This window comes from Falco biarmicus, chromosome 6 (genome assembly GCF_023638135.1).
Source record: "Falco biarmicus isolate bFalBia1 chromosome 6, bFalBia1.pri, whole genome shotgun sequence".
NCBI lineage: Eukaryota > Metazoa > Chordata > Aves > Falconiformes > Falconidae > Falco > Falco biarmicus.
Window position 1 is genome coordinate 42,160,252 of NC_079293.1, and position 21,089 is coordinate 42,181,340.

General features: G+C 44.1%; 1 protein-coding gene across 1 annotated transcript; it reads right to left on the bottom strand.

The window, feature by feature from the left end:
• Window positions 1–595: 595 nt before the first annotated feature.
• MAS1 (MAS1 proto-oncogene, G protein-coupled receptor) lies at window positions 596–1,639 on the bottom strand. Its single transcript, XM_056344427.1, has one exon. It carries the CDS (start codon window positions 1,621–1,623, stop codon window positions 634–636), a length of 990 nt encoding a protein of 329 aa, XP_056200402.1. The 5' UTR covers window positions 1,624–1,639; the 3' UTR covers window positions 596–633.
• Window positions 1,640–21,089: the final 19,450 nt, after the last annotated feature.

Sequence of the window (21,089 nt, forward strand, 5' to 3'; positions counted from 1 at the left end):
ACAACATATACTTTGAAAACAGACTCTGAAGTAGCCACTTAACCACAGAGGAACTTGACCATTTAATATATACTTAAACGTCTTGCTTAGACCAAAGCTACACCATATGTTCTTGGGTATGTATGGGGACTTACTCTCATACGTGGATTTCTTCCTCTGTTTCCCCCCGGGAGCAGCTCTTTTGTGCAATTAAACAAGCTGGAAACAGTTGAAACTAAATCCCAGGATGTAACGTAAATCCTGTGTTTACGGGGTTTGACTTTTAAAAATGCAAATACACACAGGCCCTGATGACTTCAATAGCATTTATGGGTGCTCAGTGCTTGTATAAATGTCACACTATTTATAACATATTTCAGTGTCCTTTTTTTGTATTCTCTGTTGGCCTGTCTCTTTTCCACTGTGGTATCTTTGACTGACATAGTCACATCAGGATGTAGCATGTGTTTGAATAATTAAGAAAATACATATAAAAGTTAACTTTATTCTAGTCCATATTTTTCCATTGCTCAACCACCAAAGTTAATAGTACCATTTCACCACTACTTTTTACATTCTACGGAAGACAAATACTTTTAGTTTTGCAGTGGTTTACTAAACCTTTCAAGTCCAATTGTTAGAAAATAATTCCAATTAGAAAATTGTTTCAGCTATATCCAAACTCATGCCAACTTCCTGGCTTCTCGGCCGCAACCCATCAGCAAGTGCTCTACTAAGAACCACTTTGAGGCTCTCCTTGAACCTCTTCTTCTTGCTGCTTCCTACGAAGAAGTAAACAAGGGGGTTGATGCTACTGTTAACTGTGGAGAGAACAACGGTGACATGGTTCTGCTGGCTGAGCAAAGACGACCAGTGGTGGTAATTCAGAAGATACAACAGCCTCATAGGCATGGCAAAGATGAGGAAGACAATGACTGTGGCCACAATGATGATGTAGAGCTTTGATGAATGAGGTCTCAGGGAGTTACGATGAATCCTGATAACCAAGATCAGGCTGGACAGAATCATTAGAGGAATGAAGATCATGAAAGTCAGGATCCATGTGAAGATGAGCAGTGCTTGGCAATGGTTGCCATTGTCGAATTGTTCCTTCATTGAATCATCTTTGCATGTTAAGTATTCGGCTACCGTCATTAGAAAAGACAGAGTCCACAGAATTGCACAGACAATTGCCGATTGGTGCTGTGACCGGTGGCATCGGTACCAGATGGGGTAAACAATAGACAGACACCTCTCAATACTTATGGCTGTCAGGAGATAGAGACCAGTATTATATCCAAGAAGGAAGACAATAGATAGTGTGGTGGTTATATAATAGTAAAAACCATATGCGAATCCAAACCCAGCAATGTACTCAATTGACAGAACAAAGGTACAAAGCAGTAAGGAGATATCGGCAATGGACAGGTGTGTGATGTACGCAGTGAATGGGTTTCTTTTGATCTGGAAGCAGAGGCACCAGAGGACAATTCCATTTTCACAAAAACCCAGGAAGGAGATGATCATAATTACCCAAAGTGGGGTCAATATCTCCCAGACCCTTTCCTGTGTAGAAATGTTTCTGTGCATTGAGATGTTCTCTGTGCCTTCGCTGGGATGAAACGTTATGTTTGACTCATCCATGGGGAAAGCTCAAGTTTGGATAGCACAGCTCTTCCTTCTGTAAATATGTATAAAAATATACTGTGAGCATTTTGTGCTCCTCCCCTCCCCCTTTTCTTTCTGTTCTGTGGACCCTCAGTTTCTGGTCATAGCTGAAAGCCTTAGCGAAAGGAAAACCAGCCTGGATATACTGATGCTAGCTGAAACCCAGTTGGAACTACTCTTGGCAATGTTAAACATTGCTAAGCTCATCAGGCTAGCAGAAATCCTGAGCTTTCTTCTCTTAGGGTTCAGCTTATGGGTGCTGAACCACAGCGAAAGAGATACTCTGAAAGAGCTTTTGGACAAGCATTGTCTCCATCACACTGCAAACTTTCATGACACAGTGCTCACAAATAGCATTGGTGGTTCTTGTTAGAGCCCTAGATTGTTCCCAGACAGGTCTATTCAGCTCCCGTTGAAGCTAATGACATTAATTTTAAGTTACACATGTGTATTTTCAAGTGAATTTGGCTCATAAGAGGTTTTTTTATTGTTTTTTTTTTAAAAAAAAAAATGATACCAACATCACTTTTCCAGGAAGGGCTTTAATAAAGTAAGTAAAAATAATATGTAGTTGCTCAGCATTGTTTTCCCTCCAAGTACAGAGGTAAAGGCAAGGCAAAATGCCACTGTTTTGAGACAGTCTTTTTTTACCAGCTTCAAGCGTCATTTATCATAGCATAACATAATTTAACCATGTTTATACACTCTGAACACTTAGCACAACTGCAAATATCCTGCAAACATTACGAATCCAACCCATCACAAGGAGAAGTAATTGTCAAGGTTCCCTGCCATTGTTGTAATGGTTTTAACTGGTGTTTTTCTGAGTCATGGAACAAGTTCTCCTTTTGTATGTCTCCTTTTATCTCATGACAGAGAATTAGCAGCATTGGCTTCAGCTGATTTTCATATGAATATTTCATGCCCCCTTCCCTGTTAACTTCCCGGCTGCCCCTGTGATGATACATTCAGGACCCTTGCCAATTTACTGATGTTAACAGGGCACCAACTGTTGACAATAAGCTTGTCCAGCTGACTTGGTTCATCCATATAAGCAGCCTTGTTCATTAACATGCCATAATGAGAATTTACCCAGCTCCTCAAGCAATTAAGAACGTCAAATGCAAGGTAAAGAAGTTTTACTGGAGCAACTTTTGCAATGATTATTTAAACACAACCATTCACCCCAGTCATATATTTTCACTCATGAGCCTTGGGCTTCCTGGGTTCAAAACAGATTCTTAAGATAGGATATCACAGTCTAAAAAAAAAGCATTCAGTAAACAACCCGGGAAGCCTCAGGGCTTACTGGCATTTAAACCTGCACAAAAATGATGATCCCACCTGTATGTTGACCATGCCACCCTCTAAGACCCAGTCAGAAGGAATAAACAACATAGCTGGAAATGTGATAGAGAAGTGGGTAGTGGGAGAGAGTGAACGCAACAAGTAAATGTAGTGACCAGAATGAGTGGCAAGCCTCCCAAAAGCAGTGTTCTGCAAAAAATGCAGAAAGGTGTTCAAACACAGTGCTGCTGGAAGCGTAGTTAGTAAAGCTTCACAGAAGGAAAGGAGAGGTGAAGCTATCTACTTCAAGAGTTAAAACAAATAGGAAAGGAAAAACAGAATTAAAAGACTCAAGTGTGAAAAAAAGACTCAAAAGTATGAAAAGACTCAAGAAAGTTCTTGTTCCGTATCTCTGTATCAATGGAGTATTTACCTCTGGACAGTAAAACAAAGAGGAAAAAGTTTTGGACTTACCAAGGTCATTCCAACATGGCAGCATTCAGAGATGAGAATGGAAAGGATCCTCTCCTTCCAGATACATCCATGGTCTGTTCAGATTTCCCTGAAGTTGTTGAAGAACTTCCTTGAAGAAGCTGAAGTTTACCTTCTCCAACCATTTGCTTTTGGCGAGAGGGGGAGCAAATAGAGACTCTGACCATGACTCCCTCAAACACAAGTGTGCAGCTCTCCCATTGCTCCAGATGGCTGAGGCATGCCAAATAAAGGGCCCCAGGCTCATCATCTGAGGCTGTGCTTCAAATGGCATCACTCAGTAACTGGCGAGTCATCTAGCTGAAAGCCTGGGAGTTAACTCTTGTGGGAACTGAATGGCAGTATACGGAAAGTTGTCCTGAGCTGCCACAATACCAGGAGACAGTTTAAACAAACAAATGTGAAGTGAGTAGGAAATCTATTTGGGGATGATAAGATCTGAAGGAAAAATCTCAATTTAGAACTGTGCCACCACAGGCCATCTAAAATAATACAAGTTGATTCGTAAGTTTGTCTTACATGTTTTAAATATGAGAAAACAAGAAAGTGAGAGGGACAGAGAGGGAGCATGAAAGACAAAAAAGATAGAAAGAGAGAGAAAAGGAAGGAGAGAGAAAGAAAAAGAAAGAAAAGGAAGGAAACTAATTCACAGACTGAAGAAAATACATGGAAAGAAACAAATCACAGAGCAAAGAAAACAGCCACATCCTTGTGTTAGTCTTATACGTCCATTCCTCTTGGTAAAAACTGTATCTTGAGATTATTCTACCAAAAAAAAAAAAAATCCATTCTTGAGATTTAAACAGTCTCCCCTGAAAAGTTCAAACAAGCCTAGGGGCAGATAAACTCTTTGAAAGGTCCCCTGAGGATGTCCCCTGCTTTTGCCCCAAGTATTAGGTTGTTTTTATATTCAGATATTAGCAGAACAAACATTCTTAGCCAAAAAAGGAGAGAGTTTGCTTGGTCTTCTCCTTTAGATGTTTCACTAAAACTACCAAATCCCCAAATGGGAAAAACTACTAACTAATGTGAAAAATAAATGACCCCAAAGGGAGGGTCAGAATAAAGTTAGGAAAGAACCAGAGTGAAATAAAACAACTTCTGATTGCTTTTTGTTGGCTTAAGTCATAATCTACCTTACGTTCAACAGCTATGCGACCAAACGTTTCAAGCTACTTCTGAAAAAGAAAAAAAACTGTTCCTTTCCCATAAAACGAAATATGCATACGAGTAATGAGAAGGGTCATTGTAGGAATAGGCTAACATTTCAAGATTGACCAGGTACCTGGGTTCGTAGCCTACTGCACGAATGCAATCCAAAATCAGGGATGCTCTGGCCTCTGTGTCTCCACAGGACAGGTGGTTTGTGATATATCTGTCACACACACAGAGCACCTCCTTCATGACTGGTCCCTGGGGCACCAGCAGTCATCATCTACGTGGCCAGGGCAGCAGAATGAAACCAGGTCTTGAGGGAAATAGCTCACAAACTTATCCTCGGTGACTTCAGGACTAACAGGAAGGTTGAATAGCACAGGGTGACCCTTGCCTGGCAGCTGTTGGAGTGTTTGTATCAGATGCTGCCGAGAGATGGAATGCTATTTCTGAATCAGCTTAACTATTCAGGTATTGAACAAGGTGGCTACAATAACAAAGCATGGAAACCCAGCAAGTCTTGGGACTAGAAATTAGTATTGGCAATAAAGATGTGATGGAAAATATAGTTACTCTGTTAATTTCAATCTAATCTGAATATACAGGAAGATGTGACATGAATGATAATTTATCCTAAAACTTTTCTCTGAGATACTAACCTAGCGGGACAGAGCAGCTTTGCAGTGGATGTAAACTGAATGTACTAACACTTTCAAATACCATGTATGTACAAAGCTCAGCGTTACCTTTTTATCATTTTGCTTTGAACCTTTGAATAATTTCATATTCTTATATCTTCAATTCCTGGAAGCAGAAGACGACCTGAAAAGAACACGCAATTCATTCATTAAACACAACCCAACAGCCTAGGTTTTATAAACCAAATTAGAGGGGTTCATGTGGTTGATACAGGTGACAGTTTATAACAGAGCCTTTATGTGCCTGTGAATCAGAGCTCCTAATTATATGCTTACATGACCCATAACAAAAACCCCTAAGGGATGAGCTTTGGCAGCACTTTCAGGCAGTGCAATTTTTCCTGATGGTCATTCAGTTATTACCACTTTCCAGCTAAAAGTTGTTCCATAATTACTTAGCTCAAACAAAGGTTAGGAGTTGGGCTTAGGTTCCAGAGGAGTGCAGAATGAAGAGCTGGTCTCACCCTAAACCCAAAACCCACCACAGAACTTGCTGTACAGCTTTTGTCCTACTCGTATCAGCCATGATCCTAGTGTATGCCCAGTTCCCTTAAGGGTAGGAATTGGTGGACTGTGTTTTGTAGGCAACAGTCATGAGAACTGGATTTATTGTTGACTTCTGTGAAGAAGGTGCACATACATGTCACCAGCTAGTTTTGGGGCCAGCATGGGTCATCTGCTCACAGTTAAAAGTAAGGTTAAGGTAGGAGTTAAGATTCAAGAAAAAAGAAGATAAAGACTAAGAAGACTAAGTCCAGAATCGGGGTTAGAGGCTGCTCAGTTGTTATAAGGCCAGTAGTAAAATCCTGTAAAATTAATGGCAATTGTAGGATTGTGTTTTTATGGGAACAGTGTGGAACAGCTTAATCCTGAAACCCTGCTGAGAGATCTTGGCAGGCTGGTAGAGGTGAATTAATCATACTTCTTTCTGGGTGGTTAAGACCTGCCACATGTTGTTTATGAAAGTAGATTTAGGGCCTGCGGCAGAGGGCCTGAAAGCTCAGTGTACTCTGAGAACATGCAAAGAACCTTATCTGAGGCAAGGCTAAGGCAGCTAGGGAGAGGTGGGCAGCTTATAGCTGCTGTTGGGACCATACCGGCCCCTAAAACAGTTTGGTACAGCTGTTTTCAGATTACTTTTCTATCCTTTGTCAGAGATGTTTTCTAATGATTCATGCTTTTTAGGTTCTGCTCTGAAATGGCTGGTCAGAAGGTAGTTAATAGTGGATAGAAAGCTAGGTTCAGACTAGCCCAAAAATGGTGTGCAGGGCTCTGGAAATCTCTGGAAGCAAAGTGAGATGTCTGGCCCATTCCCATGTTGCCCAGACCGGTGGCAGGTTAGGGGATCTGTTTACAGGTAACTTCATGGGCTGACTGTCGTGAAGCATGGGAGGATTTGGAGATGTTCCCACTCCTGACTTGAGCCGCACCTTCTTTTTTCCCGCCAGCAGAGCTCTGGGTGACATGCCAGGGCTCGGCACGGCGGGGCTGTGCCACGCTGGAGAAGGCTCCGCAGGACCAGGGGGAGGTGTGTGCCACCTGGGCATGCTGCTGCTGGCAGGGAGCACAACTCCAGGCTGGCTCCACTTGTGCAGCCCCACAACCAGAGGGGAGATGGGCCAGTGTGGGTACAGGAGATGTACAGATGCATTCATACTATACCAGGTGGCTGCGTTCACCCGTCTGGGTGCAGCACATGTGGTGCTCTGGGTCTGAGCTTGTACCTCTGTGTCCTGTCACGGTGATGGTGAGGAAGCAGCCAGGGGAAAATCGCAGGGAGCTTGTCAAATCAGAGAGGGGTGGGGAACAGAGGGAGAGTACTGGGAAGCAAGGAGCTCTCAGTGATGCTGTCAGCTTTGGAGAAACTAATATAAAATAGCAAGGTTTCCTATTGCCCATCTTTCTGTGGTTTTGGGGGAGGAAAGGAAAACATATAAACTCTTCAAAGTTCTAAAAAATGAATGGAGAAGGTATTCCTGGGCAAGGAAAAGAATACATACCTTTATTAAAACCAACAAGTGTTCACCTCTCAAAGAATCTCTGTAACATATTTCTGTATCTGTTGGTTTAGAAGAAGTGTCCTTTGCAAGTGGAAGCGTGTTCTTGCTCCCTGCCTGCCTTCCAGCAAGCCACGGAGATGGGGAACCTGGGCCTTAATGAAGTACAGAGCAGCTGTCGTCTTTCTTCACAAACTGGCCTCACTTCCTTCCGTACTCTGATCCACCCTTGGTTACGCTTCACCTACCTGAGGCTTTGGCCATTAGTGTTGGGGTCCCTGCAAAGCCTCACCAACGTTTTGTTCCCTATCTCCCTCTTCTTGAGAAATCACCATGAGTCCTGCGCAAAACCTTGCTTATTCAGACAGCTTCTGTCCTCAGCCACACTGATCGTGAGGAGGTCTCCTCTGTCCTTGGATTTCAGAAGCACTCCAACCGTCTGTTGACCTACCCTTCAGTCCTAACACACAGAGCAGATGGCAGCTTTTACTTTGGGAACAGTGGGGTCTGTCCCCAGCAGAAATCTACCCTTGCTAAAATCATTCTGAGCCTTATTTCCCTCCTGAGCCAGTCACTGGTGGTGCAAATGGTAGCACCAAACCCAGCAGCCTCACACATCAGAAGAGAAAACACGCTGGACCTGCCTGCCGGCAGCCCCACCGGCAACCAAACTTTAGGGCCACCGCGGCTACGCAGTGTCAGGCAATACAGGAAACAGCATTTTCATTCTACAATTTCATTTTACGTATGTAAGACAATACAGGAAACCTCTGGGGAGAGAAGAGGATAATAATGGAAGTAGTAACTTGGCATGTATGATTAAGTAGTATAGGCAGTTTAGACCATTTTAGCTTTAGTTGTGCAAAGCAGAAGTTACAGGATTAGGAAATATGACACATGACAGAGATGAGTCAGAGCTTTCCATGATAAAAGGCTGGAAGAACAAGCTTGAGTGCCAAGTAGCCAGTAAACTTAGCTTTTGCTTTGTTTAGGCTGAGATAAGATGGTGTGGCTATATCCAGTTACCTCATATAGACTAACACATTTTGTATTACTAATAAAGATAGTGAAAGAAGGGTCTGGTACCATGGTGTTCCACCCCTCAACCTGTATTGTTTCTGGAGGTTCCCATCAACAGATGTCCAAATCCTTCTTGAAACAGAATTGTTGGTCAGGCTAAGTTATGTGAAGTGCCTGTCCTAGTAAAAAAGATTACCCTGAAATAATCTTTACTCCTCATAGTACTAGTCTGCCTGTCTTCTTTCTTTCATCTCTCTTTTTATTTTTATTCTGTATCACGTATTTGTCATTTACATGCATTTCCAACCTATCATAGGAGTTAGCCATTATTCTTTATTTGCTCTCTGCACTGCAGGAATAGGTGGTTAAGTAAAATGCTTGATGCTTGCTACTGTGAAATTTCAGTCTTTTTGGTTGGGTTCACTGAACACTCGTGATTTTTTAGCTGAAGTCTGGTGGTCCACCTATCTCCCTGCACTCTGCCTTTACACACAAAAGAAATAGCTACGGTACTGAGGACCTCCTGTACCGGAAATTATTTAAAAGGATAATAACTGCTGTATGGAGGCACCAGTAGTTCAAAAAATCAAGGTAGATGGCATTGGTTTTGTTGACAGCCTTTTCTGAGCACTCTGTGGACTCAAACAGGATAGGTCTGTGACTCCTTAGGGCAACATCTTTAAAAGTCATCTAATGGCATGCTTGCAAATGTAACTACTGTGTATGGACGTAATTAGATAATAAGCAGTAAACAATAAAAGCTTTGTAGTGACCTGACTGAAAGAGCTGTGTATTGCTATATGATGCTGTGGTTTAATACAGGATTTTCCATCTGAACTGTAAAAGTCATCTAGAAGTCCATGGATTAAATCAGTGTTTTAAAATCAAAATTTCATTGTGAATATCATGTTGTGCTTCTGCAGGGAAACTGTAGTCCAGTTTTCTCATGTCTTATTTCTCCTTTGCTGGATTGAACCTCCCACAGTGCACCATGGAATAGGACTTTGTAATACAATCCTCTTTTCTCTTGCCGTCCAACTGGGAGCCTGACTGACAGAGATGAACCAGAGCACAGTGCATCAAAACATCATTTCAGAAGAGAAATACTTCTTTCTACTTTAGGATTTTTCCCAGATGTTGAATTCTTAAAATGAAGAATCCCAAGTAGCCAAACCTTTTCCTTTGAGTAAAATTTTTCTAGTATTTTTAAACAGCTTCTAATAGTAGTCTGTTTTCAAAGACAAAATACAGACTCAGATAGTTTGTATTTTTCAAGGTGATCTAGCTTGAATACAAGTGCAAAACAACCTTGTGCAGTAAGTTTCCTACATAAAGCCAGAAGGTCACTGAATGAAAACGCTGAACTGTCTCTTATGTACCTGGAGAGGATTTAGAATCCTAAAATATGAAAAAAAGCCATTATATTTTCTGCAGAAGGATAATTTTGAAGTGTAGCAAGAGTACAAAACGATTCTGAGGGTAGAAATCATGAGGCCTGTGTTTACTGAGTCTCAGACTTCCTCATCCTCATGAAAATTCCTCCTTTGCAAAATTGGAGAAATACAGGAGCACTGGGAGATGCTTAGCCAGCACAGTAATATAAATATTAAAAATGTAAGGAATTCACTTACTGCTTCAGCTTCACTCACACAATAGGAAGCAAGTTTGATTCTATTATAGTAAGAACAAGTGGTCTTGGTTTTTGTATTTTTCCCACTTTTCCAACTTTCTCCTCTATACCTGCGACAGAAATGGGCCAAGATGCTCAGCTGTGGTAAGTCATCACAAAGCCATGGAAATCAGTGTCAGTAAACCAGGTGACAGCTCAGCCCCTACATGGGAACAAAGGCTGCTCTTGAGGACTTATAGCCACATCTTGCCAATGTTTCAGCATGACCATCTATATTGGCTGTGTCAACAGTTTGCTTCCAGAAATGGTATTGACTTGTCCTCTTCTGTTCACAGGTTGGCTTGGTAACAGCATTTGCTCTGCGGAGTTGAGGTAACACAAAATAAGTTAGGTTGTGAGCAACCAACTGAATTGCAGCTGCAGATAAAGAACCTGAAGTTCTATGCTTTTTAGGAATTCCACTTATTCTTCCTGCATCAAAATGTCAGGTTCCTTCTTCCTCTGAGGTAGAGGGGTTGAAGACACCACTGCATTCTCCCTCCCCTTAACAGGGACTTCCAGCAGCTAAAATATATTAAGACTAACTTGAAGTCTTAGTCTTTTCTTAATAAAAAATATTTTCCTCAGGATTTAGATGCTCCAATGACTCTCGGGGCCTCTATTTCCTCTGAACACATTTCCTAGGAATGTTTCTTCTTCCATGTCATGCTTTCCCTTTATCTTTCGATGCCAAGGATGCAGGACTTTTCTTGCCCTATGAGCAACACACCAGCATTTCTGTGTGCCTCTTGGCCATGCAATGGGTGCTGCTGGCCACAGTGGAACCAGCCGCAGGCAGGGCTTAAGGGCATGTCCCCAGTGGGCAGTCATGGTGGGATGACCATGGTGGGATGGAGTGGGGCTGAGCTGGCTGTGCAGAGAAGAGCCAGCGTAGCACAGAAATGTTCAGGTTACCACCAGCCCCCTAGCCGACACAGTCCCAGTAAAAACCATGGGCTGTAGCCCTGGCAAGGAAGCACTTAACTGCACTTCAGCTGCTCACAAGGCACTTAGGTTAAAAAGCTGGAAGGTTGGCAGCTCTGTATCATCTGTCATGTTTCTCTGCTTCATTGCCCTATATTTTTTCCTCCCAGTTCTTGGCCTAATCTTTTAATGCCTTGCGGTTTATATGCACCTGCGCTCCCACTGATAGGAATACATATTCTCATTTAGGAGCAGAGTTTACAAGCATGACTCAAGGCACACTTAATACCCATCACAGATTGAGTCTTCTCCACCTGTGTTCTCACGTGGACTGTTCTGCTGTGGTACAAAGAAATCAGACTCTGATCTGAGATGAATTCTCAGCAAAGCTATTTCCTTAGTGCTTCTCCAAAGATGGATTGATGGAAGGAGGTAAGCAGGTGTCAGTCACAGAGCTAGACAACACCTCCTTCTCAGGCTGAATGCACCAATACTCCAGATGACTGTATAATATATAACATGCATAATATTTATACACATACACAAATCTTGCCAAAATTAAACTTACTGCTCTCTGGGGTGAAGAAAAGCTTAGTTTCTGGCATTGTTTTGGGGGGCAGGGATGGGGAAGGAAGAATCAGTAAGAAACTAGAATGTACTTGATGTAGAAATCATATTAGAAGAAAAAAAGCAGGTAAAGACATTATCAAAATAACTGGGTAGACTTTATCTCTTTCTTTCACTGGAAAGTTTTGGGGACATCGTGATGGCTGAAGACCAAAATCAGAGTTGTCTTTTGACACCGCATAGAGATCGACTGCCATCCTCCAGAGCTGCCAGGTGACTCCAGGGACAGAGTCCTGAAACAGGCACTGGAGGGGTAAGAGGCTGACCCCCCCTTTTCAAGTAAAGGATATATTGGGATTAACAGGGGAGGAGCAGAACTTCAAAAGCACAGAGCAAGGAAATGGTCTCAAAGCAGTCAGCCACCAGCAGGTCACCACCATTCTGGGCCAGCAGTGCCCTGTTGGCCCTGCAGATGAGGTGCAGATGTCCAGCACCAGTGTACAGCTGCCGTGGCATCCTTGGTGTACACTGCCCAACCTGCCTGCTACCGCCACAGCTTGTCTGGGTGCCAGGGACCGTGCAGATGAATGAATTTCTGAACCTGGTGCTAAAGGGTCTACCAGCAGTCATGCCCCTGCACAGTGATGATGAGGGAGGTCATGGCACATGCCCTCTCCTGCCTCCATATGCTGGCAATGATCTGTGCATGATGGGGAGCTCCAGGACAGTCATCATTCACAGGCATCAGTTTGATGTCTGTGCTGTAATAAAGGAGGCAATATGGGAGGATGCTGGCCAGGACCTGTTAACGTGCATTCCTTGTTCCTATCACCTGTGCCTGTCTCCGGTCTCCATGTGCTTTCACAAATCCTGTTTTGGCAGAGTTAAATTAAAGTACAGAATTTGTGAGCCCAGCAACAGGGAATGAGCCCCAGGCTACAGGGTGCTTCCTGATCCTTGCTAACTAGTTTTACAGGGGTTTCTTGCATCTTCTCAGCTACTTAAGCAAGCTCGTATGCATACCTGAGGGTGGGACCAGGGTGGAGCCTCTCAATAAAAAGGCTTTGCATGGTATACAAACCACTAGCTCTCTTCTGAAAGGCAAGCTCAATCCAGCGTGGAGTGAGCACACGACTTAAATCACATCACCTAAATTCAAGCCTGTGTTCAGGCATTTTATTCAATCGAGCCTCAAATGCTTCAGTCTTCAGGTTTTCATCAGCTGGGAAGAAACAGCTGAGCAGGTGGCACTGTCTGTCCCATAATTACAAACGCAAATCTTTCTCGTGATGATCATTAAACTGTAGGTGCAGGTTTCCTGAAGGCATGTCATGCCAGGCAAAACAAGGGCAGGCTTTTCAAGCATTTATCCCCTTGTGTCAGTGGTGGAGCAGACTTCCCTGGTGGGAACATGTGACTGAGTAAGCCTAATTATATCCTCTGGCTTTCAAGAACAGGCCTTTATGTTGATGCAAGAGAAGATACATTCTCTGCCCTAATTCACAGCCGAGAGCATTCCCTGACTGCAGTAACCGGCACCATCTTCCAGAGTGGCAATACTCATATTTTTAATTGTTTCTTGAGTACCTCAAACATACCCTTGCATCACAAACAGATGAGTCCCTTGTATCGCTCTTAGACATGGTTGTTATAGCACCATGAGGTGAATTACATGTTTGTGCTTTGAAAAGCCTTTATCTCCATACAAAACGTTGCATAAGAATCAAAATCCTTCTGGAATAGGCACAGGTGGCCCCTCCCCTCTAGGGTCATTTCTTTCTCATATTCCAAAGCCAAGCTGTTTCTCTCAGATGAGGATTTGGAAATGCTTTTGGGGAAAGGAGGGGAAACGTTTCTTTTTTGGGCTTCTGCCCTGGTCCCTTCTACTCTTGTATAACTTCACAATCCGATGGATGTAGAAGCCAGAGATGTCCTCCTGGGGCTAAGCAAAGGCCTGGGCTGCCAAATCTTCTGTTTGACAGCTGAATTGAAAATAAACAGACTTTAAAATAGTACTTCTGCCACTGCATTGGCTTCAGACTTTAAGCCCTGTGTTGAATTGGACCAAGCAAAAGGAACAGAATAAGCAGCGCTAAAATGACTGTTGTGCCTCCTTTGTCCTCCAAATTACTCCGATGTCCACAGCTTTTTTTTATTTCCTCTCTTCTTCATTTATGCCTGATTCTTGACTTTTTTTTTTTCTCTGCCCTTTCTTGCATCACCTACATGCTCTTCAGCTCTGCCTTGAGAATTTAACTTCTTGTGACCACTTGAAGTGCCAGACAAGACTTGAGAGATTGGGAAAATGAAAATGATGGAAAGAAAAAAAAAAACTCTAAGGAAAAAAACCATGAGACTTTTTCCTTTACTTCAGTGCAGACAGAGCTCTCAAAGCACAAGTAAAACTAGTATGGAGAGCACGCGTCTTCAGTGTCTCTCTGTGACATCCCATCATTGCATTTCTACCCAGCAGGTCTCCACACTTAGTCTAATCATAACATGCTTCATGCCCTTCTGTCACACCACCAGCAATAAGAGCTCACTACTCCTCTACTCTCTACTTGCTCATTCCAAAATCACCCTCTGGCTCCAGGAGGCTGCCTTCACCCCCTCTTCCAATGTGCACCCACCTCAGGCAGATGATTTATTTTTGTCAAGTAGTTTACATGAAGTCTCTGGTGCAGGTCTTCCAGAGCACAGACATACACATGAAACAAATAATTTCAGAAGTTTCTTCACTTTCCTAGTTTAGGCAGAAAAGAAAACCTTCTTTTTTATCTTAACTCTTTAGATTCACTGAGAATTGAGGAAATGTTACCTTTTGGGAGGATTTGTTCTGTCCCTCTGGTTACAACGTCAACCCTGGAGCTTGTCCGAGCGCACGCAGTGACCTGCCTGGGCTTGGCCTTTTGCTCTTCCTCCCACACACCTCATCTACAGACCATGGGACATCACTAACCCGCTTGGTGAAGACGTCATGGGCTGGATTAGTTGGGGTTCCTCTTGTCACAAGCATGGTGGCTGCCACTGAACATGTGCAATTCTTCAGATGCACAACTACCCATTGTCTGCAAAAAATAGCATGCTGGCATTATTCAAGATAAAAGTCATTATTTTTAAGCATGTATCTTAAATGTTTTAATAACTGCAGCAGCTCCCATCAAAACCTCCAGCAAAGCCCACCCCTTGGCTTGACCTGAAACGGGACCCAGCCTGAAACTTGCCTTGAATCTTGACTTAAGATTTTTGTTCTGAAAAACTGAAGAAAACTGCCTGTGAAACACATTTTCTGCCAGTTAGGAAGCGACATGGTTACTTACGTCAGGCATTATCTAGAAGTGTCAGAGTGCCTTGACTTTGATGAGATTGTATCACCTCTGGTATGACAGTGCATCTGGGATGAAAATGGGTCTGGTCATCAGAAGACCACAGGTTTTGGACAAGCTGGGATAAGAGTGGGGCAGAAAAACCTGAATACTTTTAGGAAGGAGTATGATCAACTTAAATATGGGATTTTTTAATATATGTACATAGTAACAAGAAATTGGGCTTTGGAAAGTAAGGGCTTCCTTGTAGCTCTCTGTTCCCACTTGCTCCATCACATTAATGATCTCACTTCACTTTAGTGCAAAGAAATATCAGTATATTCTTCTTTGCATCTGTTCTGCTCTTGGGAATTCTGGATTCAAGCACTGTGCCTGCAGTGACAGTACTAATAAAGTCTGCTTATTTAGCTTTAATCTAGTTCACGGGTATGTCTGGGACTTTCCATTCCTGTATGACCAGTGGAGCCTGCAGCCTCCCATTTGCTTTGTTTTGCAAGTCTTGCAAGCAGGAGAGTTGTCTGAGAAAGCAGGCGGCCATCTCCTGCTGTTCCCTGGAGACCAGAGCAGCCTTAAACAGCTGCAATAGCAAGTGTATGCCCTCGTGCCCGCAGTTCCACCTTCGAGGCAGCTGAAAAACCATGTGAGGCTGCCACAAGGCTCATGTTCTACCCCAGCAAGGACAGCTTGAGGATGGCAGGTGTGGGTGCTGTAAGCATAAAACAAGAGTTTTAGCTAACGCCCCGTGGCCTCCTTTGCTTACAAAAGAAAGAAAAGAAAATTTGAATTGTAATGCTGGTTGGCTTGTTCTTTTAATTCAATGCCATCTACTACTCACATTTTTCTGGGTCTTTTTAATTAATGGAGTATACAAAGAAGTATTTAAACAGCATGAAGAATTTTTGCCATTTCATTCAAAACTCAGAGATCAAATGCACCAGAATAAAGATTTCATCCCCAACAAAGTTTTTTTCTTTTTTTTTCTTTTTTTCTTTTTTTCTTTTTTTTTCTTTTTTTTCTTTTTTTTTTTTTTTTCAGTTTTCATAGTCTCATTTTTAAATAGCAGTGGTAGGGTTGTATTCTTTTTTTATGTACTTTTAAAATGCCCCTAGGCATTCCCTATTAGCTCTCTAAAGCAGACTGGTAAGGTGGTGCTTTGCCTTTGTTGGCAGGAGATAACCCAGGACATGCTGGGGAAGGTCAGGGTGACAGAGCTGAGTACCCAGCCCCTCCTCACAACAGATGTATGGAGGCTGTGTCTCAAGGCAAGGAGACACGGCCTCAGGACCACAAGCCTATGGCACCAACCACCTCTCCCCTTTGCTGTTGGATGTAGTGAATGATCGAAATCAGTACACCAGAGCTGGGGGGATCAGTGTTACACCCCCAGTTAGATCCTTGGAGGGAAATTAGAATGAAATTCAGACTTGTAGAAGATGTAGGCCCTAGTCCCATAAAGCATTGAACATTATCAGCTGTTATAACCACAAATAGGACCATAAAAAGTCCATAAAAGAGGAGCAGCTGAGGGAACTTGGGTTGTCTTTAGCCTGGAGAAAAGGAGGGTGAGGGGAGTCCTTTTCGCTTTCTACAACTACCTGAAAGGAGCTTGTAGGGAGGTGGGTGCTGGTCTCTTCTCCCAAGTGACAAGTGATGGGACAAGAGGAAATGTACTCAAGTTGTGCCAGGGGAGGTTTAGGAAAAATTTCTTCACTGGAAGGGTTGTCAAGCACTGGAACAGGCTGCCCGGGGAAGCAGATGAGTCACTGTCCCTGGGGGTATTCAAAAGCTGTGTAGATGTGGCACTTAGGGACACGGTTTAGTGGTGGACTTGGCAGTGTTAGGTTAATGGTTGGACTTAATAATCTTAAGGTCTTTTCCAACTTAAATCATTCCATGGATTCTATAAATGGGGTAAAAGATGCTTGGTACTTTTTTCCAAACCTATAAAAATATGAGCAAACTACACCAGGCAGCAAAAGGCACAACATCAAATGATACTGTGAGTTATGTATATATACTTGTGTATATTTATGTATTAACACAATGCATTGATTGCCATTGTGTGCTCTAAAAATTACAACCTTTTTGGTTACAAGACTTTATCTAGCTGTGATGATTTCTTTCTTTGATGATAGTTATGATTTTATCAGACTGGTTTCCATGAAAAGTACTTAGTAGCTGATGAAGTGCATTGTAATACAGTTAATTTGCTAACATGGTCACATTTGCTGGGTCTTTATCACAAGAGAAGAAGCATCCTTTATTGCTTTGGGGCTCTGGATTCCTAATACTCATCCACAAAAGTAAGATCAGTAGGGCCACATAGTTTGGGAGTCTTATTCCTGGTTATTTCTTTGCATACAGTGCTATCAAAAAGAGAATCTCTGTTGTGCCATCAGCTCAATACTGTCAGCTTGAACATTTGCATAACTTGCAGAATTTTATTTCTAACCTTTGGAGAAGTCCTCCCCAACAAGCAGCTTTCTCTCTGCCAGAAACTATTTTTACCTTCCCCCTTTCCTGCCTGAGCTGAGAGCTTTGTAACCCTGCTGTAATGGGGAACTGGGAATCAGTCAGTAGAATCTGTCAGCTGTGATAGAATGTGCAGTACAAAATGCGTATTGGCTTCAACTCTCAGGTGTTCGATAAACCCACTTCTCCTTTGGTGAAGTAATTTGTTTAATTTAACATTCGGAGACTATTCTGTTCCTAATACCTTGGACTCATGACAAACAGTTGTTTGCAATCTCTCTGAATTATAATACCTATGAAATTTTGAACTATTTGGTAAGAAGATGATACTTTTCCATCAGCTTCACTAACAAAAACTGATGACACAACATCCCCCGCTTGCTGACAGAGGAAGCAGCTTTCGGTTACAGCATGACAGAGTCGAACGCTGTGTTGTCCCTCATTACAGACTCAGCAAAACCTGACGAGTCTGAATCCAAGGGCTGAGAAGACAGCAAGTTACTTCTGAAGGCAGTCTTTGCCAGGTGAGTGCTTCCCACTGCCACTTTGGGATTGAGTGGGAATGGTACCATCCTCTGGTTGCTGTGCTCCAGGCTGAAGAGGAGCAAATTTACTGTGTGTGTCCTAAATCTGGCCATTGTTGATGTCATCTCCACGCCAACACTAATGGACCTGCAGTCACCTGCAGCTTCAGGGGAGCTTCTCAGCTATTCTGACCTGGTGCCGGGTGTCGTTTTCTCTGCTGGGTACAATGCTGGTCCCTTCCTTTTGGCAGCTGCCAGTGCAGCACGGTGCCTGAGGGTCCTGTCCTTTCCCCCTCCCCTGCCCCAGCACTGGTGCAGTCAGCCTGAGCCCCTCTCACCCCACTTCGGAGCCTGCCCTGCCTACTCAGAGGCATAGGGGTTGTCATCAAATGAAGGACTCACAAGCTCTGCTTGCCAAGGGCTCTGGGAGCAGCAATGAAGTAATTATCTTCACTTCTGTCATTATTTGATATTTTAATTGATAATTTGTATTAATTGATGATTATATCAATTACCTTGTTTTTACCCCTCATGTTTCTCTCCAGTTTGGTCTTGTTCTTCACTGTCCAAAAGAGGCCTCCACAGAAGGGCCCCCAAATGACACTTGACCTCACCGTCATTGTCACTCACAGCATTCCTCACCTTTGCTGTGCCTGCCAGACTTGCAGGCACCACGAGGTGCAGGCTTCCTACATCACTGCCATTCCGGCTCATGTACATGTTTCTGCTTCGTTCAGCATCACCAACGGCAGTGCAAACCCCCCGGTCTCCTGTGTGGGAGGACAGGGGAAGATCAAACTCGGAGAAGCCATTCAGAGAGCCTTAAAGGATGGGACAGGGAGGGCATGGTGAGAGCAGGAACAGAGCCAGGATGGGCTGGAAACTCAGGAGTTGAATTACAAGACCCTCTTGAGAGGATGCACACTGAAGGTGGATGAGTTCAGACTTGTGAAGACTATAAAGACAGCGAGCCACTACATGAGATTGCAGAGGAAGACTTACCAGTCTTCAGCACAAGTGGATCTGAAGGGGAGGTGAAACAAGCAGCAGGCAGTGTTGTCATACACGCAGTGTGACAAAACCAAAACATTTTTCCAAAGAAAAGCGAGTTTTGTAAAGTTAAAGTGAACTTGCTTCTTTTTTTTTTTTTTTTCAAAAATTTCCCCGTTTTTGTGGTGAAAACTGCATTTATAGGTGAACTTGGGATTTCTTGGAAAAAAAGCACTAAATCCTAAAAACTTTAATGAGACAGAGCATTTCACATCTTAAAAAATGGAACACAAGCAGCTATAGGATGGGAAGCTGCCACTTGGGTATTGCATGGGTAAGGAATGAAGGAAGCAAAAAACATTCAGACCACCCTACCGGGTAGGCACCCATCCCCTGACAAGAAAATCAAAATCAGGCAGAGACCCTGCCAGAGTGATTCCGGGAAATTTCCTCCCAGTCCCCCGATGGAAGAAGTCAGGGCAGGGGAACCAGCTCCAGCGCAGCGGGCTGGGGACGGGCAGGCTGCCCATGCCGGGGCACTGGCACAGCCCGGGCCGGCTCTGGCACCCGTGGAGAGCTGGGTGCAGAGCGCGGCAACCGTGGCTGTGTTCAGCTGCCTGAGGATAAGAGACATGGACACGGAACAGAGTACCATCCCCACACTAGAAAAAGTGTTGGGGTAGGGGGAATCCATACTTACAAAGAAAGTTGCATTCATGTTTATACTGCAGAGCTGGAGGACAGTGGCAGGCAAGAAATGCTGACCCTTGCTGCGGGTTACCAGCCTCTCAGGTCGGCTGCTCCAGCCCTCTTGCCTGTCTCTGGTGGGCTGGGTGGACTTTGTGCTGATGTGGCAGACTAGAGGGTGAATGCAAAACCCTGAGAGAAATGGTAACCTTCAGCCACGAGGAAGTCATGTGCCAGTGAAGGTGCCAAAATCTCCAGCCTTGGGCTGGAGCCCAGTTTCACCCTGCAGGTCAGCAGAGGCAAACCCTTTCACACCTGCCAGCTCCCAGCCACCTATTCCTGCCCGTCCTTTCCAAATCCAACCTCTCCTCCCAGCCCTTCTTCCCCACAGAGGAGAGGCAAAGCCCATCTCTCGCTTACTCTTGCTGACCCTGGGATTGTTGGGGGGGCCAGCAACCAGGAAGAAAAGGTGGGACCAGGGTCCTCTTGTACTCCCACCTTGCCAGCAGTGAGGCTGCTAATCCTGGCATGTGTGCCAGGAGTTCAGGACCGCTGCTTTAGCACAAATACTAATAAAAACAGCAGATAGGCAAGCACATCCTCCTGGGGAACCGCCTGCAGCAAGGGGACGGAGCAGCACTTTGTGCAGCAGCAGCCCTGCCTCCTGCTCAATGTGACTGCCCCATGGGCCAGCAGCCACCAGCAGGCATGACTTGTTCCTCCAGGTGCCTCCTCCAGCAATAACACCACCGGAGGCACACAGGTAAAGGAAGCTACGTGTAGGGAGTGGGTGTGGAACTGGAGGTGTCAGCCACACTATGCAAGTATTTGGGAGTCTAGAGACAGTGACAGGTGCATATGGGATTAGGAAGAGCTCCGGTTGCATTTCTCTCCCCCATCGCCGTGCTGTTCTCTTGTGCTTATGGTACATATAGTTGATTCATCAATGCAAGTTGTGCAGCAATAGCATCCTCCCCCTCCACAGGGATGCCTCTGGCTGCAGACAGGCTCCAAACACCCCTCACTGAGCAGCCAGCCCCAGCCCATCCCCTGGAAGCTGCTCAGCTGCTGGAGGCTGCAGGACCACAGTGGAGGCCCAGGAGCCCAGCATGTCTCCTGTGGCATCGGTTCCCATGACCCAGCGGCCCTATGGAACAATTACATCAAGCTGCTTCAGTCCCGCATCCCAAGGGAGGGGGCAAGTTTTGAGCACTGCAGGCAGCTGTGGGAGCCTGTGGGTTTGCAGAGCCTCGTGTTTATGCAGGAATGGCAAAGTCCGTTGTGCATGTTTCATGCACAGGACAGATGAGTTCCAGCGGGTGAGTGAACAACTGCCTGTTTTGGTTACGCTGGCTGCACTTGTAAGCAAACAGCTTGCTAAACAATGAGAAATTACAGACAGCATGACCTTTGGTAACCAAAAGCTGGAGGCAAAAGAGAAATTCCTACAGCATCTCTCAGAGCAAGCTCAGAACATGCCACTGCTCTGTCCAATCACTAATGCCAAGTTTTATGGGACAAATAAAATAGTTTGTATTACTTCAAAATACAGAATTAGGATTGCCAATTACTCTTCCACTGCTTAGAAATGCAGGTGAACTCCAGAGGTGTCAGTGGGTTGGACCAGGTCCAGA

What these genes read in the sequence shown, in the direction of transcription:
- MAS1 (XM_056344427.1), bottom strand. Translation starts at nt 1,623, where the DNA reads ATGGATGAGTCAAACATAACGTTTCATCCCAGCGAAGGCACAGAGAAC.